The 26,487-nt window shown below is 51.8% G+C and overlaps 1 protein-coding gene across 6 annotated transcripts in view; it reads right to left on the reverse strand.

Moving 5' to 3' along the window:
• Positions 1–291: 291 nt before the first annotated feature.
• TANGO2 (transport and golgi organization 2 homolog) overlaps positions 292–26,487 on the reverse strand; it is a 37,859-nt gene continuing 11,663 nt past the window's right edge. For 4 of the 6 annotated variants that reach the window (XM_055322729.1, XM_055322731.1, XM_055322730.1 and 1 more), the window contains exons 2-9: positions 26,387–26,482; positions 17,514–17,602; positions 12,199–12,318; positions 11,564–11,678; positions 7,985–8,055; positions 4,335–4,488; positions 2,878–2,982; positions 292–1,327 (exon numbers count right to left, since the gene is read on the reverse strand). In XM_055322729.1, the coding sequence (XP_055178704.1) occupies positions 1,207–1,327; positions 2,878–2,982; positions 4,335–4,488; positions 7,985–8,055; positions 11,564–11,678; positions 12,199–12,318; positions 17,514–17,602; positions 26,387–26,442 (831 nt within the window). In that variant the 5' untranslated portion in view covers positions 26,443–26,482 and the 3' untranslated portion in view covers positions 292–1,206. Of the gene's footprint in view, positions 1,328–2,877; positions 2,983–4,334; positions 4,489–7,984; positions 8,056–11,563; positions 11,679–12,198; positions 12,319–17,513; positions 17,603–22,195; positions 22,403–26,386; positions 26,483–26,487 lie in introns of those variants that run through there. The other 2 variants (XM_055322727.1, XM_055322728.1) reach the window with 2 other exon arrangements.

Here is a 26,487-nt window from a genome sequence, read left to right on the forward strand (position 1 = left end):
ATCCATTCCTACCATCCCCTGGCCTCCTCAGCCCAGCTCAGGAGGCCCTGTGACTGGCACCTGCGTGTCCCATGCACACAGACTCTTTCGAACCCCAGCCTCTGACCAAGGACAGACAGATGGACAGGGTGATGGACCTATGGTGCTCAGAAACCCATGAGCAAAAGAGGAACATGGGAAGAGGCTTGTTCTGGTGAGCGTGCCTTGGGAGCTCCTGCAGGCCAGGAAAGCAGCCCCGCTGACCTCTTGTACAGTTGTCCCCCATCACACAAGGACCTGGAATACACTGACTCACCACAGCCTTAGAGTTTTATTATCAAGGTCTCACATTCAAGTACAGATTTCTACGAAGTCTGACTCACCAAGGAAAAGGGAAATAGCAAGGGTTGGCTGTGTCCCCTCGCTGAGAGGGCCTACCCAAGACCCATGACCCCACAATGGGCAGGTAGGTGCCTAACAGCCTACCAAGGTGCCCCAGCATACACAGGACCCCTGGTGCATCATGCAGGACCACCCCCTCCCCCTACGGGACCACTCCATGCACATATAAGACACCCCCCCAGAGGGCAAAGGACCACCAACCAGCCTATGCTTCTGTTATGACAGTGGGTTTTCCTTGGGTTGTTCTCATTTCTCATTCCAAATGAGGCCTCTCCTCTCCAAGAGCAAGTCTAGTTGTCCAGAAGTGGACTATGCCCAGGAGAAGGAGAACCACTTTTAACCAAAAGTCTATATCCTTCTCTCTTGATCAAGGCAAAGACCCACTGGCCAGAAGCACCTGTGTGTGTGAGGCACATCTCTGCCTGTCTAGCATGCATATGTGTGTATGCCCAGAACCATGTGTGCATTTGAACATGTGTGCACCTATCCGTTGCCTGTACATGTGTATGCAGGTGTGCATGGAAACATGTGCCTTGAGTGTGTGCCTCTGTGCTTGAACAGGGGGCAGGCCCAGGTGCCTTCACACACACACAGCACACCTGGGCCTGCCCCAGGCCTACTGTGGGACTCTGTCCCTCCCACCAGCGTAAGGGCAGACCCTGAGCTGGACACAAGGACACAGGTCACAGAAACACTAGAGGGCCCTGGTCCTGGGGGATGCTGGACAAGTCACAGGAGTGCATGTGGCTATGGAAGGTTCCTATCCACACTGGTTCTTGAGGCAGGGCCTTCCAGGAGCCCAATGGCCACACCCAGGGAGAGGGGTTAGCTCTGCAGCTTGAACTCGTGGGTGCTGGTCTCCCAGCAGGAGGGGTCCTTGTCCAGCATGCTACGCTCTGTGAAGGTCACGTGCCCGTCTGCGTCCACGAGGATGACCGTGTTGGTTCTGAAAGAGAGCAGGGGGCCCGTGTTCAGCCCTCTGCCCTCAGCCCCCTGCCTGCCTGGCCGAGCCCCAAATGGGGCCTCTGTCACCAGGAACTGTCTCCTGTCCTCCCCCCACCACTACCCATCCCAAATGTTGGGTGTACTTTCTTTCCTCCTGCCAGTGCTCCCCAAGGCCAATCCTCACTTTGTTGGTACCTGTCTCCTCCTGCGAGAGGGCAGGGACCAGGTGCCCAAGAAGCCCCAGTGCAGGCTGACACCCAGAGTGGGCACACACATGCTAAAGACTGGTGGTCCCAGTTGGGCCTGGACCCAGCAGCCACACACCTATCCAGGGAGCAGAACTGGCACTCTACCTCATGCACATGAGTACCCGTGAGTATGTAACTCAGTCGAGAAAATAAGTCTGTGACACAGAAGCTTGAGAGAATTGATGCCCTGCCACCTGCCAAGAGAAAAGCCTGAGAATGGAAAGGCCACCATTCAGGCATACAACGCTCCGGCCCGGGAGCATCAGGGTTGGGCGTTGACACCACCCGGGTCCCACCTACCATCCCATCCCCCAGATAGAGGGCTCAAAGCTGTCATTTCCTGGAGGGTGGAAGACTCAGGCCAACCTTAACTTGAAAACCAAACCTGTGACATCATCACGCACCCAGAGTACATGTGATATCACTGTGGCATCAGTCAGCACTTGTCACCACTCAGGCACCCCATTCCTGAGTCCTTGGTGGCCACGGGCCCCCAATATCTTGGCTGAACCATCACAGTCTACTGTAGGTCACCAGCCAGGCTGGTGCCCACGGGGCCTGGTGCACGCCAAGTCTAGGCAAATGTTGCTGTGCATGAGGTCACAATCCGCCTCCAGGCTAGGTGGGCCAGGTGCACAACAGCACTCCTAGAGCATCCTAGCTGGTCCAGTAGCCCACCCTCCTCTGTACATCCCAAACACCTTCAAGTACAGCATGTGGGCTACCCCAGACAGAACCATAAGGATGGGCTAGGTCTCCCAGACACACACAGCCAATCTTCCTCTGCCTCGGAGGGAGAGGGGCAGACAGGGAACTTGCTGGGACAGCAGACACCCGTTCCAACAGCTTCTCCTTCCCAGGCATTCTCCTCTTGTGGCTGAGACCAGAAGTTGCCTTTTTCTTGGGCAATATCCCCAGGCTGAGATGACCTAATTCCTGCCCTGGTCACACAGAAAATGTAACAGACCCAAGGACACAGGGTGAAGGGGGGGGGAAGAGCTGGGCAGCGGGACCTCTGGGCCCCCGGGGATCTACCAACCCCGCGTGCATCCATAGCCATCCCAGGCCCCTCAAGGCCGCGTAGGGAGCAGGAACAAGCCCAGAAGCCACTCCTACAGTACCCCTGGGAGCCGACGAGCATTTCGTGCATAACCATCAACTATGGTGTCTGCTGGCCCAACAGCCCCCCAAGCTAAAATGGCAGCTGCTTTTAGACAGGGCAGAGGCTCTGGGATCCCCAGAGCTCAGGGAGGGCTGGGTTCCTCATGGGACAGGACTGAATGCACCCAGCAGCCCCTCATACCTGGTGCCATAGCCCGGGCAGCGCACACACACAGCAGCATACTTGCTCAGAAAGGGCTGCACGTACTCCCTGCCCTGGTCCTCAATGGCCGGGTCTGGCAGCTGCCTGGAAGGACAGAGGAGGGGTCACTGCCACCCGACCCACCCACCTGCAGCCCCACCTGCCATCCTCAAGGCCTGCAGTGCCCAAGGAGCCTACCAGCCTCACAAGGCAGTTGGAGGAGTCCAATGACAGGGATTACCAGGCCAGCTCGTCCTGCTAGGGCTACCAGAAGCTTTCCCAAGATCCAGGGACAAGAGCACCTGTGAGCTAGGCACTGGGGAAGGGTCGGGGGCTCCATCTGGTTAGAGCTGTACAAGGCCCCCCCAGGAAGGACAAAAACCGTCTCTCAGAGCAAACTCACCTTCCTGTCCTGGTGAGGATTTGAGTGGTTAGGGGTGCTGTGGGGCAGATGCCTGGCTGAGGGGTCACTGGCCACACACACACCCTGCCTACCCCAAGAGGTACCCTGTGGGCACCTCTCCATGTGACAGGAACCCACTCGAGCTCTGCAACTTGCCAGCCACTGAAGCTGGTGCTAGGACCACAGCTGTCAAAACAGCCAGGACCCCGTTTCAGGCCAGCAAGGATGATAGACAGTGACCAAGGGCCATGTGGACTTACAGCTAAGCATGGGACGCCGGGCCAGCCCAAGGAGGGCCTCCCTGAGGGACAGCTATGCTGGGGCTGAAGGTGCCCTGCTTCATGGTTCCAAAAGGAGACAGAGTAAGCAAGGGACAGGGAGGGGTTCTAGCAGAAAGGAATGGGAGGCTGCCCATGGGGGCTCCTCTGAAGGGCTGCCGAGGCATCTGGGCAGGAGAGTGGCCTGGCCTGAGTATGGGCCACATTGTGGCATGGGAGGATGGTAGCTTGGCCAGCACCTCTGACCCCCAGCTGGGATGGCCAGGACATGCCAGGGGGTGGCATCCTAGAGCAGGTATTGTGTGCAGAAGCCAATGGGGTGCCTTAAAGGAAGTTGGGTCAGGAGCTCCTTTCCCCCAGGTGATTCCCAGGACAGGTGTGTCTATGCCACAGTACCAGTAGGACAATATGTAGGAAGGACAGTTAACCCCCAGACATACTCCCAGGGTAACTGCTTGCTTCTGGGGCACCTGGAGCTTTCTAGAATCCCCCACTGGTTGTGTGCAGACATGGGGAACCTCCAGCTACTCTCTGCCCCATACATGATCACATCAAGCCTCTGAGAACATTGAGTTTCCAAGTGTACTGGTCCAGGAGGCGAGCAGTTAGGAGAGGAAAGAAGAATAGCGTATCCATCAGGTTCCCACTGGCTGAGGAGCCGGCCCCAGTCACCTCCTTGAGCCTCCCAGGGCAGCATAGCCTGCCTGCCTGTCTCTATGTCCCAGGGCTAGAGGAGGAGAATACTCTGCTCGCCCCAGCACAATCTGCCCACTCACGCCTCGTCATTGTTGAGCACATTCAGGAGCTGGGCAATGAGGATGTCCTTGGGGAGTGCCTGGCTTCGCTCCACAGCTTCTAGGAAGAGCTGCTTCCCAAAGCACAGCTTCCTCCAGGGTGTCTCCAGCAGTGCATTGCTTAGTCCATAGGTCCCTGCAGAGAGGGGGACAAGCCAGCCAGTGCAGGAGCCCTGCTGTCGGAATTCAAGGTAAATGCCCACCCACCTGCACTGGGCAAGGGGCCAGGAGTATGATCGAGGACACTGAGGCCAGGCCACCCCACACTGCAGCACTTTCTCTACGTGGATTCCTGACTTATCTGTGTGGCAAGGGGTGAAGAACTCAACACAGCAGGGCACTCCCAGGAGGCCTTGAGGCACAAGTGCCAAGTACCAAGCAGCCTTGATGAACAGAATAGTAGAGGATCAACAACCTGAATTCCAAGTAGGCAGAAGAAGGGGAACCTCAAGAAGGAACCACCTCCCCATCTCACTCCTGTCTCTAAGCTAGGAAAAAGCTGTAAGGTATGGATCTGCCTGAGAAGGTCAAGGATGGGAAAATAGCCAACATCAGAATGGCCTCAACTCAATGGGAGGGGGCAGGGCCCCCCTCTACTCTACTCTACTCTACAGGCCAGAACCCTGGCGTGGAGAATGAGAGGGTCAGCGCAATTTTCTCAGAACAAGTTCACAGTGAGTGAAAAGAATGTGTGGCAAAAAAGTAAAGGGTTTCTCAGTCATGGAAAACAAAAAACAAAAAACAAAAAAAAACAACACTTGGCCTTGAAGTGGAGAGGCCCCTAGAGCCTCAGGCAGCAATGGCAGGTGAACTCAGAAGCATGCATCTTGAAAGATGCACTGAAGACAGGCTGCCACCACCCTCTGCTGCCATTCCTCACAGGGAGAGGATCCCGAGTCTGAGGTGATTGCAGCCACTTCCAAGGAAGACAGACAGCCTTGGGTCCCCTGGGCCACCAGGCTGGGGTATCACTGTGTTTTATCCATTAAGAGCAGCAGGGAAGACTACTCAGTGGTGGTCCTGGGCCCCTGGGCAGCCACATGCAAACACTGATGTGGAATCTCTACCTCACACCATACATAAGAATCAATTCAAAATGTCCCGAAGCCTCTAAACCTTAAAGGCTGATGCTATAAACCTTAGAAGAACACACAGGAGAAAAGCTACCAGCTTTTGATTAGGCAGTGATTTTCTTAAACATGACACCAAAAGCACGAACAACAACAAAAAAGAAATATATAAACTGGACTTCACCAAAATTCAAAATGTGCCTCAAACACATGAACAAAAAAGTGAAAAGAAAACCAACAGAAAGGCAGCCCTGGTAGCTCAGCGGTTTAGCGCCGCCTTCAGCCCAGAGTGTAATAATCCTGGAGACACATGATCGAGTTCTTCATCAGGCTCCCTGCATGGAGACTGCTTCTCTCTCTGCCTCTCTCTCTGTGTGTCTCTCATGAATAAATTAAAAAAAAAAAAGAAAAGAAAACCAACAGAAGGCAAGACAATTTTTGCAAATCATAAATCTGATACAAGACTGGTAGCTAGAATATATAAAGAACTACAACTTGGGGCACCCAGCTGACTCTGTTGGAAGAGCATGCAACTCTTGATCTCAGGGTTTTAAGTTCTACCCCCAGGTTGGGCACAGAAATTACTAAAAAATAAAATCTTAAAAAAACAAAAAAAAAACCTACAACTCAAATATAAAAATAGAAACAAACCAATTTAAAAACAGGCAAAAGGGATCCCTAGGTGGCGCAGCGGTTTGGCGCCTGCCTTTGGCCCAGGGCGCGATCCTGGAGACCCGGGATTGAATCCCACGTCGGGCTCCTGGTGCATGGAGCCTGCTTCTCCCTCTGCCTGTGTCTCTGCCTCTCTCTCTCTCTCTCTCTCTCTCTCTCTCTCTGTGTGTGTGTGTGTGTGACTATCATAAATAAATAAAGAAAAAAAATATTAAAAAAAAAAAACAGGCAAAGGATCTGAATAGATATCTCTTCAAAGAAGATATATAAATGACCTATAAGTACATGAAGAGATGCTCAACGTCTTTTGCCATCAGAGAAAGGCAAATCAAAATCACCACAAAACACTACTTCATACCCACTAGGATTGCCATAATCATAAAGATAGGCTCCTGGCTGGCTTCATCGGCACAGTGTGAGACTCTTGATCTTGGGATTGTGAGTCTGAGCCCCACATTGGATGTAGAATTTTTTAATTTAAAAAATATTTTTTAAAAAAGAATAACTGCTAGTGAGGATGTGAAAAAATTGGAATCTCATATGCTGCTGGTGGGAACGTTAATGGTGCAACTGCTTTGGAAAATGGTTCAGCAGTTCCCCAAAGGGATTAGACGGTTACCTTACCATCTAGCACTTCCACTCCTAGGTATACACATGAGAGAGGGAAACACAGGTCCCCCCAGAAAATTGGAAAAATTGGAATCTCATATGCTGCTGGTGGGAACGTTAATGGTGCAACTGCTTTGGAAAATGGTTCAGCAGTTCCCCAAAGGGATTAGACGGTTACCTTACCATCTAGCACTTCCACTCCTAGGTATACACATGAGAGAGGGAAACACAGGTCCCCCCAGAAACTTTTTGACAAATGTTCACAGCGGCATGATCCACAGTAGCCGAAAGTTGAAAGCAACCCAAGGGTGGGTCCATCAACCAAATAAAAGGAAAAACAAAATGTAGACTATCTGGACTGGACAATGGAATATTATTTAGCCATAAAACGGAAATGGAGCCCTAATTTGTGATAATACAACACAGATAGACCTTGAAAACATTGTGCTAAGAAGCCAGTCACAAAAGGCCACATATTGGATGACTGTGCTTATACGAAACGTCCAGAATAAGCACGTCCAGAAAGACAGAAAGTAGGTTAGTGGTTACCTGGGGCTGAGGGGTAGAGGGAACAGGTGGGGGGTGACTGCTGAGGGGGACAAGGGTTTCTCTTTGGATTGATGAAAATGTCACGGAATTCAGTCGCAGTGAGAACTGCTCACCTTTGCAGATAGACTCTGATCTTCTGAATGGTATAGTTTAAGTGAGTAGGTTGTATGATATGTGAGTTACATCTCAAGAAAGCTGTTATTTTAAAAAAGTGACACGATTTTTAAAAAGTGACATGACTGGAGAAACAGCTCAGGGAAACAACACAATGTATCTGAAATGACCTCGCTCCCTCCCTTCCACTTTCCCTCTCTCTGTCCCTTCCTTTTCTCCCTTTGGCAGAAAACAAGCATCTCCAGTCACAGAATCTCAGGCACTGAGATCTGAGACAAAGCATCACAGGAGTGGTTTCCAGATGCTTCCACAAAGGCCTCTGGGCCAAGGTATAGAATTGGGGGTAGGAGGGGCCTCCATGTCCTATTGTGGACACAGTTTCAGTTCTCAGTTCTCTCCAGGCAGTCATGGGCTCAGCGCTAGGGGAAGGTGGCCTTGGCTGTGGAGAGCCTGACATGTGGACTATGCGTAGGCCATGGGCCTCCAAGGGGCCATAAGGTACACAAATGGCCAAAGAGCATAATCCCAGGAGAGAAATGTGACAGGGACCTAGTCTCTGAAAAGTACAGAAGTGTCACCATAGAAGCCGTCTGTCACCACCCACCAGAGCAGGCTTACCTGGTGCTAGGACGACTGGCTCGGGCTCCCCCCGGTTTCCATAGTAGCAAATGACATCTCCCTTCTCTGTGCTGTGGATAGGAGAAGAGAGGGTCAGATGGGAGCCATGGGGCTTCCAAATCTCTCACTGCCTGGCAATCTCCACAGTCCCATCCCCAGCACAGGGACAATGACTTGCTGCAACTAGGACAGGAGCTAGTCAGGGCCCCAGCCTCTCAAGGACCTCACTGGTAGGATCCTGGAGACCCCTGGCTCCTAACTCCCAGCTCACCACAGAGAACACTGGCCTGGGAACATCCTGGGAGGGGCAGCATCTAAAAGACCCGCCCCCCACCTCACCGCATGCCCCCATGGTACAGGTACTCACAGGCTGTGTGCATTAATAACTGCAATGTACCCGCAGCCACCAGCCCCCACCCCGCCCACAAGCTATCTCTGGAACACCTCCAGACACAGTGGGATGCCCCAGGGTAAAAGAGTCTTCTGAACAAAGCACCAAAGATCACATTTGCCTACTTTTATGTGCTGAGTGTGCATTTGAAAATAGTTCAAAATGCTCAGAGCTAAAAATGTTCCCATTTCTAAATACCATAGTAAATCTTCCTGCTACAGGAATTGCCTTCTCTGCAAGCTAGAGAAGGACTCTTTCTGGCCTGTGAGCTGCCCTCCTGCAGGTGCAGAGAATGGGACCTGAGCCTCCAGGATGAACCACTGCAAAGAAAGGGCTGGGTGTCCCTGGCTGCCAGGGAGTCCCTCCGCTGTGTCCACTCTGGCCCCAAATGACTTCACGTTCTGCTCATGTTCTTGCTCTCCACAGCCCCTGGCTCATTTCTTAAGACATCTGGCTAATGACTTCAGAAATTTTGTTTATAGGAAAAAAAACTAGAAAGCATGAAGACCCGTGGGTTGGACATCCACTCCTGCCGTGCTTGGTCAGGGACCGGCCACAACAGTGATGAGGCTCTCTTCTTCTTGACCCCGACTTCCTCCAGGCACCTACCACTGGGGCTGCTTGCTGACCAGACTCCTTCCACCTCCAGGCCTCAGCCCTCCACAGCTGGCCCTTGGGCATAACCCACTTGGTTGCCCTGGCCACCACCTGTCCTTGAGGGCTGTGTCTAGGGAGCCCCTGTGGCCCCAGAAGCCAGGAGACCTGTTCAGGCATTGAGGGGCCCAAACTCACCTGCAGGAGCCACCTGCCCATGCATGTGTCCACTCAGAGCATGGAGCCCTCGTCACCCAACCACTTGACATGGCTGCTGAGCACTGAATCCTGCTGGGCTACTAGTCTCCCAGACTGCATCAAATGTACAGAGAATGATCAGCAAAATGGTCCCTGGACAGAGGGAGCAAGGAGGGCATGGAACTTCCCCTCCAGGAGTGCCCATGGTGTGAAGGAGAGGGCCCTGGGCAGCAAATGCCTATGCCAGCACCACGTCCTCCCAAGGGCACTGCAGCCTCCACGTCAATATATCTACCCATGCAGCAGGAGTGGGGCTGAGCATGCTACATGCAGTGGACACTCAAGGCACAGTGGACCTGGGGCTCCTTGTGGAAAGAGGTAGGCTCAGGCCAGGTGTATGGTCACAGGCCAACCACAGAGTACTGACCACTTCTCCTGGTGGAAGGTGACAAAATCCACTGACCTCTGGGGTAGCAAGGGTACATGAGGGGAGGGCAGGAGGGAAGGAGGATGCATGCTCATTTCACTGAAGGACAAATTCACAAACTGCTGTTTGTGGCAGTTCCAAGGCCGCATCTATAAAGTGCAAGTCCCCCAGGAGGGGGCACAGGACACCCCACCTGCCCTGTGGGGCTGTTCTCACCAATACCTGAATCCACCAGCCACTCCGTGAGGCCTGCTGTGAGAAATGCACGTGGGCCCTGGGGCATCAGAGGTGAGGACACCCAGCCAGGGCCTCTCCACATTAGCTACCCCTTCATGGCTATGGCATTACCACTCCCCCACCTGCTGTGATCTGTCTTATGCACCAAGACTGTCAATAGTGTCTACTCCGCTGTCGCCACATCTGTCTGCACACTTGTAGGAAGGGCCAGGTAGGAGACTGGCACCTAGGACGCGGCCCCAGCCATGCCCCCTATCTCGGTCCATAAGCATCTGATCAGCAGTCCTGGGCACAGGCTCTGGGGTCACCCCCCAGGGCATCACATGACTCCCACTGATCTGCACCAAACACCAACAATCACATCACTGCAAGGCTCAGCATCCACAGTGGGAAGTGGACCACAGGCAGTGCCCACTGCTCAGCTGGCACTCAGCAGGTCCTGCTGAGAAATAGGCCCTGGACTAGAGGCAACCCTGTGGAGGTCCACAGCAGTGCAGCAGGGTCACGGTCAGGTCCAGGCATGGGAGCCACAGAGATAAACACACTTGGAGAAGCCAGGCCACAGCCCAGTGGTAGCCAGCCAGCTCCTCAGGTAGAAAGAGATACTGCAAGCTGGTATCCTGAAGCATCACAGTCACGAGTGCAGCACTCCTTCCCAACTTTGTGCCCTCTTGGTGGGATGGGGCTACCATCTCCAGAGGCACCTAGACCCCAGCCAGTAGCCCGGGGCAGCACTGTGGGACCCCAGCCCCAACTCACAAGCAGCAGGGGTCTTAGCCACATCAACTGCCTGTATGAGCTCAGTCACGGCAGGTGCACATGGGGGTGGCTGTGAGGATGTGCCAGGTGCTACACATGAAGGGCTCAGCCTCCACCCCCACATGTGCCTCACATGCATCTGGCAACACCCCAACTGCCACATCCCCACATGACCTGGGCCCTCTGCTGGGTTCCAGCAACCTGACTCCTGCCTGTCAGCCAGTGCAGGTCTGCTGAGGCCCCAGGCCTCTTGGGGACCCTGCCTCCTGCCTCTGCTCTTTGCTATCTGCCCGACTCCAGGTAGGGGAAGACTTCCCCCAAATGGCTGTGCAGCAGAGCCTCCATGTCCTCTGGTGACAGGGCTTCGTTGCCCCTCAGTAACTACAGACAGGCCCTGGGAGCTGTCCACCGAGCCCATTCAGAACCTGAGATGCGCCACGCCACACGCTCAGACACACCTCACTGAGGAAGCACCCTGAGGCCCCAGAGCTCAGCAGCACCTGACACCAGTGGGTGCCGGGCTGCTCCATACCAGTCAGTGGTGCTTGGACCTCCTTTCTCCAGCCTAGGGCACTTCTGCACTCCATAGAACAGGACAAGTGCAGTGTGGCCCCAAAGCAGGGGACTCCTTAGCCACAGACACGTGGAGGAGCTTTCAGGGGCCAAGGGCTGGCATGGGGATGGGGGGGGGGGGCTGTGGTTGGAGATGCCCACCGCAGTCAGGCTACAGTTCTCACACAGCAGCCAGCGGCCCTCACACTGCCACAGGAAGCCCCGACTCAATTCCTCGAGTCTCCACAACAGTCGGTCGGCCCTAGGAAGCCTCACCACGCCCAACGGGGGCAATGTGCCCAGAGAGGCTGCCACAGTACCCCAAGCTGAGGGGCGGAGTGGGAGCCCACCTCCTGTCAAGCCCACAGCTCAGCCCCGTGCAGTGCCCAGTGGGCCGCCGCCACCCTCCCAGCAGACCCACCTCAGGTCAGCTGCTATAAGGTTAAAGCCGTTGTATAGGTGACCCTCCGCAGAAACCTTCTTCAAGTAGGACAAGCTGTCCATGTCTGTAGTCAGAAAGTGGGCCACAAGTTCACCTGTGGGGAGGGGACAGACACACATGGCTGAGGCAGCAGGGCTGAGCCCCTCTTCCCAGGGAGACTGACATGGGGCTGGTGCAGGCGAAACACCCACCACACCAGCCATACCTCATTGACCTGGCAGCTAAGGAGGTCTGCATCAACAACTCTGTGTTGGGTTTTAATTTGTTTTCTGCCATTACACCCTAAATGGAAGCACAGCAGGAGGCAAAGAGTCCTCAGCAGGGACCCTGCATGTCCATGGAGCTGTCTTCCCAGAGGGTGTTACTCTGCAAACATCTGACAGATGGGGGATGATGACAACAGCCAGAAGTGACACTGTGGCCTGGGGCACAAATGTGGAGAAAGTCCCCCTCCCCTCTCTATGCAGGCTCGTGCTGTGTGGGCCAGGCAAAGGGGGCTCCCACAGTGATGCCAGCCAGCAGCCCTCAGGGCCCCTTTTTCCTTCTCCTGTGTCTCTATGTGCCCAAGGAAAGCCTGCCCCCCCTCCGCCTCCTCCACCACTGCCCCAAGGTACCTCGGCCCCGGGCATCCCGGTCTTGCCGTGGCTGCAGGTAGTTGGTGAGCGCGGCCAGCTTCCCCCGTGTGCTGATACCCAGCCACGTGCCTCCTTCTTTACCTTCCTCCATGTCAAGTCCTGTGACAGATGATAGTGTCACCACCAGTAGCACCTGCCTCCACCCTGTCCCTGTGTCCTAGGGAGGTACATACTCAGCCTAGCAGCCCTGGCTAAGGAACAGGGACTTGAACTACTCAGGGCAAGGCAGTCCCAAAGCCCACAGGGCACAGGAGAGAGACCCTGCCCCCCCCCCCGGATGACATCTGATGCCCATGGGAGCCCCTAAAAAGTTGTGGTGGGACCTGGCATGTGTGGAATGCATCCTAATGCTTGGATCAGTGCCAGGCTGGGATCACAGTGCCAGCTCCATCCTCACAACAGCACCAGCCCCCAATCCTACATCCTGGATTAGGTGTAGGGCTACTGGCTGCCCTCCCCTAACAAGACACACAGGCCCTCAGGGTGGGTGCTTCACTAGGAGCCCAGAGCACATCCAGGCCCACCCAGTTGCCTCAATCCCACTCCATAGGCCCAGGCCATGGTTAGTGCCCTACCACCAGATCAGTGAGGCCCTTAAAGCCATAGGAAAGTGTCTTCCTAGATTAGAGGGTCATTTTAGCTGAATACTGGGGTAAAAGCAGGTAAGTCATTAAAATATCATTTTTATAATACTAAGTTACAACAGTAAAATAAAAAATGTAAAGATCAGAAAGGAAGAAATAAACTGTCTCTATTTGCAGATGACAGGACTACCTGTGAAGAAAATCTAAAAGGAATCTATCAAAAAAAAAAAAAAAATCTGCTGGGGGTGCTTGGCTGGCCCAGTCAGAAGAACATGCAACTCTTGATCTCAGGGTCCTGAGTTTGAGCTCTATGTTGGATATACATATTATTAAAAAAATTAATTTTTAAAAATCAACTAGAACTGGTGAGTAAATAAAGGCAAAAATCAGAAAAATGAAAACTTACACATACCATTTACAATACCACTAAACCAAACCAAAACAAAACAAAAAGTAAGAAAATATTTAAGGAAAAATGTATAATACCTAAAGACTGAAAACCACAGACCAGCTCTGAAAGAAGTCAAGCAGATGTAATTAAGAGAGAGAGACATGCCCTGTTCTTCAACTGAAGAGTCAATATTGTTAAGATGACAGTTCTCTCCAAATGGCCAAAAGAGTCAACACAATCCAAATCCAAATCCAAATCCCAGCAAGCTTTCTGTTTTATAGAAATTAACAAGCTGACACTAAAATTTATATGCACACACGAAAGAGCCAGGATGGCCAAAGAAGTTCTGAAATAGAACAAAACTGGAGGACTTAACACTGCCTGATTTCAAAACTTGCTAAAAAAGCTGCAGTCATCGAGACAGTGTGATGTTGGCATCAAGACAGCCGAACAGATCAATGGGACACAAGGGAGTCTAAAATAGACCCACACATATGTGTTCAACTGATTTTCAACCAAGTTGCCATAGGAATGCAATAGGCAAACGAGTATGCACTCAATAAATAAGACTAGAAGAACTGGAGAGGTGTGTGGGTGGAGGGGGGAAGACATGAATCTCAACCCCTACCTCACACCATGTACAAAAATGTAAGATAAATCAGAGGCCCAAAGACAAAACTCCAAATCAAAAGGCTTCTAGAAGCAGAAAGAGGAAAATATCTTTATGGCCTTAGGGTAGGCAAAAACACAAACAGAATAAACCATAGAAAAAAGAGTAAACTGCACTTCACTAAAAGAAAATATTCTGCTTACCAAAAGGCATTAAGAAAATGAGTAGGCAATACATTTATCCAACAAGGGACTCCTATCCAGAATGCGTAAAAACTACAAATTAACCATTGAAAAGTAAACAAGAATTCCACATCTGGCCATCAATAGGGACCAGATTTACTCTCTTACATAAAACCACAGAAAATAAAATACATGAAACAATGGGTTCCAAGACACTGCACATCAATAGACAAAGGACAGCGATCTCTGAGATAAGAAACAAGGTGGGCAGCCCCGGTGGCACAGCGGTTTAGTGCCGCCTGCAACCCAGGGTGTGATCCTGGAGACCCAGGATGGAGTCCCACGTTGAGCTTCCTGCAAGGAGCCTGCTTCTCCCTCTGCCTGTGTCTCTGCCTCTCTCTCTCTCTCTCTCTCTCTCTCTCTCTGAATAAATAAATCTTAAAAAAAAAAAAAAAGAAACAAACAAGGTGAACCCCATGACTGGAAAGCCTCCAGGACACTGCACAGAGAGGAGGTCCAGGCAGAGTCCACTGGACTGCCTGGCCAAGGGAAAGGCTGGGAGCCTGGGGAGATTGAAGCGACCAGAGCTCCTGAGACAGAGGACCAGAGAGGAGAGAGCTGCACAGAATGCCAGACAGTTGATCAGCATATGTGTGAGAAAACCACCCAAGGCCAGGAAAGAACCAGCCAGAAAGACTAGAGGAGACAGTGCTCACAACAGGGCTAGGAATAGCACCTGTTCCCAGAAGTCGGCCTGTAAAACCTCAAGACCCAGGGAGCACAGGCAAGTGAAGACAGAAGGATCTTGCCTGAGTAGCAGGGAATCACTGGCCTTAGACTGGGCATAGCTTCATAGCCACTTAACCAATCTTAAAAGCAAGAACTGAAAGGATCAAACTGTTTATGAGTAACTTGGCTGTTATCCCAGGGCAAAGCTCAGAAATATTTATAGATATATAAAAATACTCAATCCCCAACAAGATAAAATCCACAAATGTTTAGCATCCAATCAAAAATTACCAAGCATGCAAAGAAGCAGAAAAACATGGTCCTGCTTACTAAAAGCTCAATCTATTAAAACTAAACTGGAACTGAAGCAGACATCAGACTTTGCAGACAAGGATATTCAAACAGTTATTACAACTATACTCTCTATGCTAAAGCAGTTAAGAACATACAAAGAAGATAAAAAATTGAACTTCTAGAGGTTAAAACCTACAATGTCGGAGATAAAAAACATAGAGGATGGAGGAAAAAGCAGATTAGACACTTCAGAAAAAAGATTAGCTAACGTGAAGATATAGTAATAGAAATGATCTAAAATGAAACAGAGAGAAAACAGGGTTTTTAAAAATGAATGGAGTATCATCAGGGGCGTCTGGGTGGCTCATCAGCTAAGTGTCTGACTCTTGATTTTGGCTCAAGCCATGATCTCAGGGTCATGAGATCAAGCCCTGAGTCAGGCTCTGTGCTCAGCAGGGTATCCACTTGAGATTCTCACTCTCTCCCTCTGCCCCACCCCCACTCACACGCACACTCCTTTCTTTAAAAAACTCATAAACGAAATCTTTTAAAAAATGAATTGAGCATCATCAAAGTGTGGGACAACCTCAAGAAAACTAATATAAAAAAAAAGAAAACTAATATATGTGTGAGGAAGCAGAGAGAGGGAAAGAGATTGAGAGAGCAAAAGACTGAAAAAATATTTGAAAAAATAATAGCCCAATTTTCCCAAACTTCTAACAAGTTCCCAAGAATGCTGATGCTACTAACTCACTGACCACATTTGGAGAATCGCTGGCCTATGATTTTGCACACAATTTGGTGATGTCAGATGGTGGGAGGATGTGGCTCTCAGTGGTTCCAGCCCTAAACTGGTACAGTGGCCTCCTGGGCCCACCCAGCGCTGCCCTGCAGCAGGGCGACCTCCCACTAGGCCGGAGCCCTTGCATGCCAGAGGCCAAGTCCCAATCACCACAAAGGGTGAAGGATTCCAAGTGGCTGGACTCCCTCAGCAGGAATTGGTCCCGATCAAAGGGCAGGGTACAAGCCTGAGTACCAAGCGGGATGGAGCCCGGGTGGCCAGGATAGCCAAGGAGCCCAAGCAGGCTAACCCTTTATCTGTGTCTTTATCCACAAAAATCCTCAAGAAGGGCCATCAGGCCCTCAACTCCTCACCCCACCCACCCTGACCAGTCTTCCCTCATTGCCACTACAGCCTCCCACATTCATGCCCTGCAGTGGTGATACATACAGCCTGCCCCATCCCCAGGACCCCTTCCATCCTACCCTAGCTCAGGATGGTTGGCATAGTCCTAGCTAGGCCCACAGGCTCCCCTCAGCCCTCCACGTAGTCCTGAGGGCCTGTCCCTCACTGGCCCAGCCAAGGATCCCACATGCATGGGCCCTGGGGTTACTGTACAGAGATGTCTGGAGCTTACACAATAGGGGTATCCTCACTAGCCCTGCCCCATACTTTTGTTCACACGTCTAGGCATGTCCAAGGTCTCCTGTGCAGCTTCTGAGGAGACCAAGACATAGCCCAGAGACCCAGCCTCTTCTTGCTGAGTGCACAGCCTCACAACAGCTTTCCCCACCCCCTGCCAGATCTCCTGCCTGTGACACTGCCCTGCCTCAGTCTCCCTACTCCTGTCCTCCCCCCACATGGCACCAGGACAATCCAGCCTGGACAGTGATTTCCTCATACCACCACCCAACCAGTCTATAAAGGAGGCCTTCCGTGGAAGTTCCACAGTCAGGCTTCTAGATACTGCAGGCAAAGCAGGGCACACTTAGTGTCTCCAGACCCCTGAGGCCGCCCACTCAGCCTGCTGGGCATCTGAGCATCCCTATCAGCTCTGCCTGGCTCCCTTGTGCTTCCCTGACACCTGGCTCACAGTAAGAGGGAACCCAGCCTGGCCAACACCAGTCCACATGCCCTCCAGTAGATCCCTCCCTGCCCTTTGGGCAGAAACTGCTCTTTGTCCAACAAGTTCAGAGAGGCCACCAGCCAAGCTGGCATGGGACACAGCTGTCACCTCCGTTCCTGCCTCTGTGGGAACTCCTCATGCAGTTCCCATCTGAACGTGCTCCAACCAAGCCTGTGCTCCCCAAATTCAGCCCACCCCTGACAGGTGCCGGCGTGTAAACAGAAATGTGTCCAGGTTTAAGTATGCACACACAAGCTATGATGCTTTAGTGATCGAGTGTGAACCTGCACCTCATACAAACCCAACCATATGCCCACAGCAGAAAGGTAGATCCAAATAAAACCAACTGATCCTTCCAGCTATTTCCCCAGGAATCTACAACACACCATGTGAATGGTGCTGGACTTAAGGGCTGGTCACCCCAATGCTAGCCTCAGACCCAAACCTGGGAGCTTCCCCCATGAGTCCAGTCAGCGTCCACTTATTCATCCTGCACTTACAATGGGAAGCAGCACCAGTAACAGGTAAGAGCACTCGGGGGCTCCTGCATCCTGCCGTGTCATGGCCACAACCCCGGCCCTGTGCAGGAAGACTCACCACTGAGGACCTCATTGTTGTTCCCCCAGAAGTCAGCTAACTTGGATGGTCTGTGATAAAATTCATCCCTGTTGGCCGCCAAGATGAGCCTGAAAGACAAAGCATGATTAAAGGTCTTGGGGGAAAAACAGAAAAGCCCTATTTTTTTTCTGCTATTAACAAAGAAAATTTGCCTCCATAGCAACACAGGAGAATCCTAGAGAGGACAGGAACCCTCAGGAGACAAAGGTCAGTGATGGCTCCAGACAAGCAGGTTTCTCAAGGAGCCTTCAGCGAAGACTCTGCCCCCGGACTCTGCCAAATAAAGAGGCAGATGCTGGGCAAAGACGCGTAGCCCATCCCACCCTACACACCCCACTCGTCACCCAGAAAGGGCAACAGGACCTGTGCAGGTGACAGCCTTGAGCAGCTGGCATCAGGCATGTCCCCAGGTGCCCCAGTGCAGAGAAGTGCCCCTTGTGCCTGTCTGTCCCTTCCCCTGAAGTTACCCCTAGTGAGCATGCCCACCAGAAGGGCCCTGGGCCACGTGGAGCAGTAGCAGAGCACAGGATCGCTGGAGGCTGCCGTCCTGCATTTTGGGGTGTTTGGGGAAGTGGGTAAGAATTTCTGTGGCTCTCTAGTTTTGTTTGTATCATGAAACCAACAAGTTTTTTGCTAGCAAAGAAAAAAGATGTCAATGTTTTCAAAAGAGCTGTAGTTTTTTTTTTATTAAAAGATTTTATTTATTTATTCATGAGACACACAGAGAGAGGCAGAAACACAGAGGGAGAAGTAGGCTCCATGCAGGAAGCCCTATGTGGGACTCGATCCCGGGTCTCCAGGATCACACCCTGAGCCAAAGGCAGGCACTCAACTGCTGAGCCACCCAGGCATCCCTGCTCTAGTTTTAACATAGGAAAACAAAGTTTCTAGTCAGCTTTGCCATTTTCAGTGAGGACACAGTGACTGAGTGGGACTGCCACGTCCATGAGACATCTGGGTCTAAGAAGTGCAAGCAAAGAACCCTCCGAGCACCAGCGGCAGATGTACAGAGGCCGCGGGGCCAGGGGCTGTGGCTTAGCCACCTGTGCTCATGCTGGATCTGAAACCAAGTTAGTCTAGTCGGTGGTCACATCCTAAAGTCTTCAAAAATAACTTTTCTCTTGACTCTTAGACTTTTATGTACATGTAGGGGCACCTGGGTGGCTCGGTCGGTGAAGCATCTGCCTTTGGCTCAGGTCAAGATCTCAGGGTCCTGGGACTGAGCCCCACTTGGGCTCTCTGCTCAGCGAGGAGTCCCCCTCTCCCTCTGAGCCTCTCCTCTGCTTAGGCGCACACACTCTCTCTCTCTCAATAAATAAATATTTTTTGTTGTTGTTGTACAAAAGAAGATTTTTATGGTAAAAAAATAACATTTACTTATGGTAAAATGTGGGTTAACAAAAAAGTTCATAAAAAAAAAGTTCATAAAATTAAAAGTGAAACTGGTACCAGCACCACAGAAGTGCTTTCACTCTGGTGCACACAGCGTGTGACACCACCCACCCCCAACTCTGCACCTCCCCATGCAGCCCCAGCCACAGGCACCAATGTGACCAACGACTGTGGGTGGCTAGTCACACCCTCTGGATCTGCCCTAGGAGTCTCACCACCTTCGGGACACCTGTTCAGCCTGTGGCAGCTCTCCAGGCTGCTCCAGGTCTTGGGAACAGGCATGCAGGGAGGTCACTGTCCCTGATGTGAACCCCAGCCATTCGCAGGACAATCCTCTGCAGCTCTAACTGCCAGACCACAGCCCAAGGCTGAGAAGGCAGCCTGAGGGAGAAGCCAGCGGGACTCTGACCCCATTTTCAGACACATCTGCTTTATCCCTTCCTTCTGCGACTCGATCTGGAGCCAACCCGGCTGGCACTGCTCCCATAGGCTGCTTGTGTGGGCCGGGTGCCCCACAACCCCTGTGGGCGGAGGTCAGGAGACACCCAGCACTGCTCCCCAACTCACTTATCCTGCCACTTGTGCTGAGAGGGGGCCGGGGATGCGGGGAGGCAAGACCCAAACTGAGCCTAGTGCTATTGGCTTCTGGTTCTGATTCTTATGTAAGTCTCCAGAAAAGGAAAAATTAGGGAGGAAGAAAAAAGCTGACTGAGCAAAACCTTTCTCTCCTAAGATTTTCAACTCCTACTATTTTTAAAATAAGGAGCAGTGACATGCGTTTGTTAGTAACCAGGAATATTAACTGCCAGGTTATTTTTGCAACAAGAATCACTATTTAGCTGAATTGCTAGTGGTTTGCTGGGGATTTCATTAAATACCTAATTGGGAAACATGTGGGCATGATAAGTACCCACATCAAGGCTCCAAGTAAGAGAAAGTATTCCCTCACTCACCACCTCTGATCACTACAACACCAGTAAAAGTCCATCTGGGCCACAGCGCCCAGGAGCAGGGCACATGCCTACCAGTCAGAGGATATGAGGACAGCAAGTCACCCATGGCTTTGTTTTGTTCTAATAACTGAAACCACTAACTAATTATACATCATCCATGGGTGGGCATTCCTCACTTCAACCATGGGTGAGTCTGTGCATCATCTGGGGGTGGGTGTGTGCAGTCTGGAGGTATGGATGGGTCTGCGCGTCACCTGGGGGATGAGTCTGAGCACCAGCTGGGTGGGAAGAGTCTGTGCACCACTTGGGGGTATCAGTTTAAGCACCACATGGGAGGGTGAGTCTAAGCACCCTCTGGGGGATGAGCCTGAGCACCACCTCGAGTGAGTCTGCATACTACCTGTGGGGATGAGTTTAAGCACCACCTGGGAGGGATGAGTCTGTGAACCATCTGGGAGGGTAGGTCTGCGCACCACCTAGGGGGATAAGTCTGCATACTACCTGGGGGATGAGTCTAAGCACCACCTGGGGAAATGAGTCTGCACACCACCTGGGAGGTTGAGTCTGCACACCATCTAGGGGGTGAGTCAGTGCATCATTTGGGGTTGGCCTGTGCACCACCTGCATGGGGGGATGGTCTCTACACCATCTGGGGAGAGCTTAGTGCCAGGTAGCAGGTGCACAGACCCATGCCCCAGTGATGTCACCAGCAGTGATGAGTTCCATGGAAACCACCAGAAGGATATGACAACTCACTCAGCAGCCCCTCCAGACTGGAGCCAATAAGGGTAATTGGCTCATGAGTCCAAAGAGACATTTTGATAAATGGCCTGGCCACAGTGGTTATATGACAGCCATGACAGTATTACCCAATGGGAAGTGTACTGATTTTCTATGGGGCCTCACAAATTGCCACAAACATAGCATATACAGCGGCTTAAAGCAACACCTACTCATCTCAGTCTGTGGTCAGGAGCACAGGCCTGCTGTGCTGGGTGCTCTGCTCAGCGGCTCCTGAGATAATACTTGATGTGCTGACTAGCAGGGTCTCCCTGAGACTTGGCGTCTTCCTCACGTTCCTGAGGTTGCTGCAGAATGCCCCTCCTAGGCTGAAGTCACTCCCAACCCCAGTTCCTGGCCATGGGCTCCCTTCAAGCATAGCAGCTTACCTCTTCAGGAGGGGCCTGGTCCCACCTAAGGGTTCACCTGATTAGGTCAGACCCACCGAGGACAACTCCCATCTGATTAACTCCAAGTCAACTAATTAGGGACTTTTTCACATTGGCAAAATCCCTTTGTACTTAGCTCCACAGTCCCACACGTGACCAGGGGAATGAATAACACAGGTGTGTACAATGGGGTAGGAACCTTGGGAACCATAGGCCTACCACAGGGGTTATGGGAGCTCAGATTTTACTTTGTACATCTTGTAGGGGATGACTTTTTTCCAGAGCACGTAGCCCTTTATAATCAGGGAAATAACTTGAATCCCACAGGAACGCCGCTGCCTCCACAGGCAAGGTCATTGGGACCCCGAGGCAAAGCTGCAGTCCAGCACGGAAAAGCTCTAAGCCAGCATATCACAGGCTGCTAAAGTAATTTCTTATCTGCTATGCTCCTTGCTGCAGTGCTGCAGAGATCGGTACTAAAATTCAAAATGAGCGGAACCCATAGGCACCCAGACAGTACTCACACTGGGTAACTGTTACCAAAAATTCCAAATGCCAGGTAACAACGGGCATGGGAAACAGCAGCTGGGACCACCCAGGGGAATCCCACATCTGGGCAGGGGCCATAATGCACCATGCCAAAGGTGACCCCAAGAGAGAGGAACACCCAAGGAGCCCATCTTACCAGGACCAGCTCAATACCAAAACAGATGAGGAGGCCCAAAGGCATTTGGGGGTTCATACCCAGCCAGTGCCTACAGGCAGCCAGCATGGGATGTGACATGGAGATGGCTGGCACATCTGGAGGGATGGGTATCCCCAACATCGAGGGGCAGGGTGACAGTGATATGGTGGATGGGAGGTGTAGACCATGGGATCCATGACACCAGGGCCCAGCCCAGTGTCAGGCCTAGAGATGCTCCATAGAAGTGTCCACGCTCACATTCACTCCCCGGGCAGTTGCCGAGCAGGCTCCCCTCCCTGCCTACACCCAGTAAGTGCCACTCAGCAACACACTGTGACTGCTAAATCTGGCAGCACAGACCACAGGATGCATGCTCTGCTTTCTCTAGCAGGGAAGCAGATGATACGATGCTTGCATGAGGCCCAAGAGAAGGAGAGATGCTTCAGGAGCCACGCCTCTCACCAGCAGGCCAGCAAAGTAGCAGGCACAGACCAAGTGCCACCATCGCCGGGCCAGTCCCAGGCAGGGTATGACAAGGACAGGCTCATCTTTCAGGAACTGAGTCCTGGGAAACCAGAAATCACATTCCCATGAGATCAGCATCTGGCAATGGCAGAACCGTGGGTGACACTGCCCACAGCATCAAAAGTGAGGATGTCCCAGTTTTTTCTGTAGGGCAGAGAGGAAATGTTTAAGTTATTATTTACATATATAGTTGACCCTTGAACACAGGGGTGAGGGGTAGCAACCCCCTCCCCGCACAGTCAAAAGTCCATGTATAACTTTTTTTTAAGGTTTTATCTATTTATTTGAGAAACAGAGAGAGAGAGAGAGAGAGATCACGCACATGCACACACACAGGGAGCAGCAGAGGGAGAGGGAGAAGCAGGCTCCCCACTGAGCAGGGAGCCCGAAGTGGGGCTCAATCCCAGGACCATGACCTGAGCTGAAGGCAGACACTTACCCGACTGAGCCACCCAGGAGCCCCAAAAATCCACATATAACTTTTGACTCCACCAAAACTTAACTACTATCGACCTACTGTTCACCACAACCCTTACCAATAACGTAAACAGCAAATTCACATGTATTTTATATATTATACTACATATCATATTTTTACCAAAAAGCAAACCAGGGAAAAATAAAACAATAAGAAAATCATAAGGAGGGGCACCTGGCTGGCTTAGTTCGGTGGAATACATGACTCTTGATTAGGTTGTAAGTTTGAGCCCCACATTGGATGTAGAGGTTACTTAGGAAAAATTAAAAATCTTAAAAAAAAAAATCATAAGGAAGAGAAAATACAGTTACAGTCCCATACTTTAAAAACTCTGCATATAGGGCAGCCCCGGTGGCTCAGTGGTTTAGCGCCGCCTGCAGCCCAGGGTGTGATCCTCGAGACCCAAGATCGAGTCCCACGTCGGGCTCCCTGCATGGAGCCTGCTTCTCCCTCTGCCTGTGTCTCTGCCTCTCTCTCTGTCTCTCTCATGAATAAATAAATAAAATCTTAAAAAAAAAAAACTCTGCATATAAGTAGACCTACATAGTTCAAAATCCATGTTGTTTAAAGGACAACTTCATATGGCAATGACAGCCACCATTCCAGTTATAAAGTCCCCTTTGCAACCATCTGACCCCGGAGCAACAATTCTATAGGGATGAGTTTAACCCACAAACAAAAACAGGTGTTTCCCATTACCCCAAGAGTCAAATGATATTGAGGGTGCGCAAGACAGCCCATGGAGCACGAGGTCTCTGATGTGTCCTAGCCACGTAGACCAGCTTTGTGGGCAGCAGAGTCCAGGTGGATGGTGGCTCAGGACACCTGCCTTGTCCAGCTTGGTGGGAGAGAACTTGGTCTGGACAGTGCACAATGATGACACACTGTGAAGACATTCTCTGTCACCAAAAGGAGACATGGGGTGACATAGCTCGGGAAGTCTATGGCACAGCCACCAAAAGACACTCAATGGAATCATTCCTCCAAAAACAAACATAGAATTGCCATATGATCCAGCAATTCCCCTTCGCAGTATACATCCAAGAGCATGGAAAACAGGACTCAGACACTTGTACGCTAATCTTCACGGCAGCATGACTCACAGGAGCCAAGAAGTGGAAATAGTCCAAGTGTCCATCAAGAGATGAACAGATAAAAATGTGGTCATTGTGCCTACAATGGGATGTTACTCAGCCTTAAGAAGGAAGGAGATGCTGGCACATGCCACACCACGATCTTGAGGACACGATGCTAAGTGAAATAAGTCAGTCACACAAAAATACTACGATTCCACTTATATGAGGTCCCCAGAGTAGTCAAGGTCATAGAGACAGAGAGCAGACTGGTGGTGGCCAGGGGCTGGGGGAAGGGGAACAGGAACTTAGTGTTTGGTGGAGACAGGTGTCAGTCAGGGACAATGAAGAGCTCTGGACGTGGATGGTGGGGATGGTTGCACAACGATGTGAATGTACTTGATGCCACTGAACTGGACACTTGTAAATGGTGAGGATGGCACACACTCCTATTCCTGCTAGTTATGGGGGGAGGGGGGACGAAGACATAGCAGTGGATGCCGAGGTGGGGGGCAGAAGCTGGTGCATCAGAGGCCAGGCAAGGGGTTGGCTAAAGCAGGAGGGAGCCCAAGTGAGGGGATGCCAGGGCAGGTCCTGCAGGCCCAGTTGGCCCCTGGCAGCACTGTGTAGCCAGGGCCTCCTCCCCTCCACACTGCTGGCCCTGGAGCCTGGCCTGCTCCCCAATCCACTCCAGGTACTGGGAGCTCATCTCAGATCTCTGAAAGGCCCAGCTGCAGTGTTCCTGCCGAGGTGACCCCTCTTTGTTCCTCCCACACTCTTCTCATATCACACATACACAGGAGCACAGACACTAAGGGCCTGCAGCCACCCGTTCTCACGAGCCAGAGAGCTCCACAGCTAGAACAGGAGCAGCCCCTGGAAGCCCCTCCGGCCCTCCCACCCAATAAGGTAAACGAGTATATTGGGTCAGTCACCAGAGGCAGCATATTTCATTTTTGGCTTAGGGCTTTGGAATACACTGGAAAGAAACACTAAGGCCATCATGAATCACAACCCACAAGGAGTCGTTATGGGAAGACATCTTGGCAGGGACACAGGTCCTGTGCGAAAGCAAGAAAGACCTCCTCCCTCCTTCTTCCCATGTTTATCCTACTGGCAGGAGACTGGAGGTAGCCTCGGGAAACAGCATATCCAGGGAGACTGTGGCTGAATCTGCTAGTAAACACAGCCAGCAACAGACGCAGTGACCGTCACACTGCATGTCCCCGTGTGAGGAATTCTTCACTCATCAGGTGGAACCAGTCATTTTGTTGGTGTGTGAGAGTTCACATGAGCGTAGAAGGGTGCACATGAAACCTCACGAGCCAAAGGGGCAGACCTTGTCAGGAATTCAACTATTATGGCTCAGTCCCAAATCTGCCCTTTTTTGCCTCCTCCTGGTAAAGGAGCTGAACTTTGGGGCTAGTACCGTATTAAGTTTGGTTAGTAGAGAGCACTGGAGAGACACCGCAGGGGGAGAGGCTTCTTTTCCTGGCTGCAGGGTGCTTCCTCGGGACACTCCTGCAACATGTGTGGCTCCCCAAGACTCAGCCCAGATACACACGGGGCTTCCCCCATGAGCCCAGTGGCCAGCAGCTTCCCCCAGCAGCCTCCTGCAACAGCTGCCTGCACAGCAGAGGCCAGACTCCTAGAAAGTTCTGCTGCCATGGCCTCCCGGTGATTTCTTTGCTATCCAGGGTGCCACCGCTGAGCCTCTCCGGCAACGTCTAGATCTCAGCCTGAGGATGGAGAATGGGGCTCCGCCCAAGGCATTCAAATCCTCTCATAGTTAATAATTCTGCAGGTTACACTGCCCCTGCCCAAGCCAGTACACCTGGATCCTGCCCACTGGCTGCACGCTGATTCAAACAGCTGATTCTGCTGGGGGTTGTTCAGGTTCAGCTCCAGGACCCTGGTCTGGCCCTGCTGTCCACTCCACCGCACAAAGGGAACACTGAGCACTCTTCATTCCCTGACCCCCGGCCTAGGATGAGTTTCATTCAGCACAAAATTAGGCAGCATGGTGTCTGTGCAATTTTGCAGGGTGACTCAAATCTAAGAAGCTAGTCAAAAAGGTACAAATGGTTCAAATCATTGCTGGTATAGATTTTAAAATGATGAAAACTTTCCAGGCAATTGCACTAGTGATGAGTTTCAAATGTCATTTTTGGTTGTGAGTTACCTCTCAGCCTCACACGTGGAAAAACGCAGATGGATTCCTACTGAGGTGCCCAGGGAACAGAGGGGCACATCCAGGGCCCAGAGTTGTGGGGAGGGGGGTGCACTGGATCATGACCCCGCCCCCCGGGCCTCAGTTTCCCACCTCCTCTGCTGGCCCCCACATTGCTTCTCTGTCCTGCCTGCACAGCGACCTTCAGCAGCTAAGTCTCCACACCTATGTATGTTAGTTCAGCGTTCCTGCCACGGAGTGGTATTCCCCGGCACACCCCACACCGAGCGACTGCTGTTGGACAGGGCAGGCCCAACCTGTACAGCTTGTCCCCACCTGGGCACTATAAGGACTGTGGGGCATCCAAGGCCAAGCGGAGGACAGCAGACACAAAGCAAGGGGGTTACCTGTATGCATTTTTGGAAACGGGACGAGGATCGAACTTAAAGAAGATGATGCACATGGATCCCTGAGGGCAGCTTTGTTCATACAGGGTCACCAGTCTGTG

This window comes from Nyctereutes procyonoides, unplaced genomic scaffold, assembly GCF_905146905.1.
Source record: "Nyctereutes procyonoides isolate TBG_1078 unplaced genomic scaffold, NYPRO_anot_genome, whole genome shotgun sequence".
In the NCBI taxonomy this organism is placed as follows: Eukaryota; Metazoa; Chordata; class Mammalia; order Carnivora; family Canidae; genus Nyctereutes; species Nyctereutes procyonoides.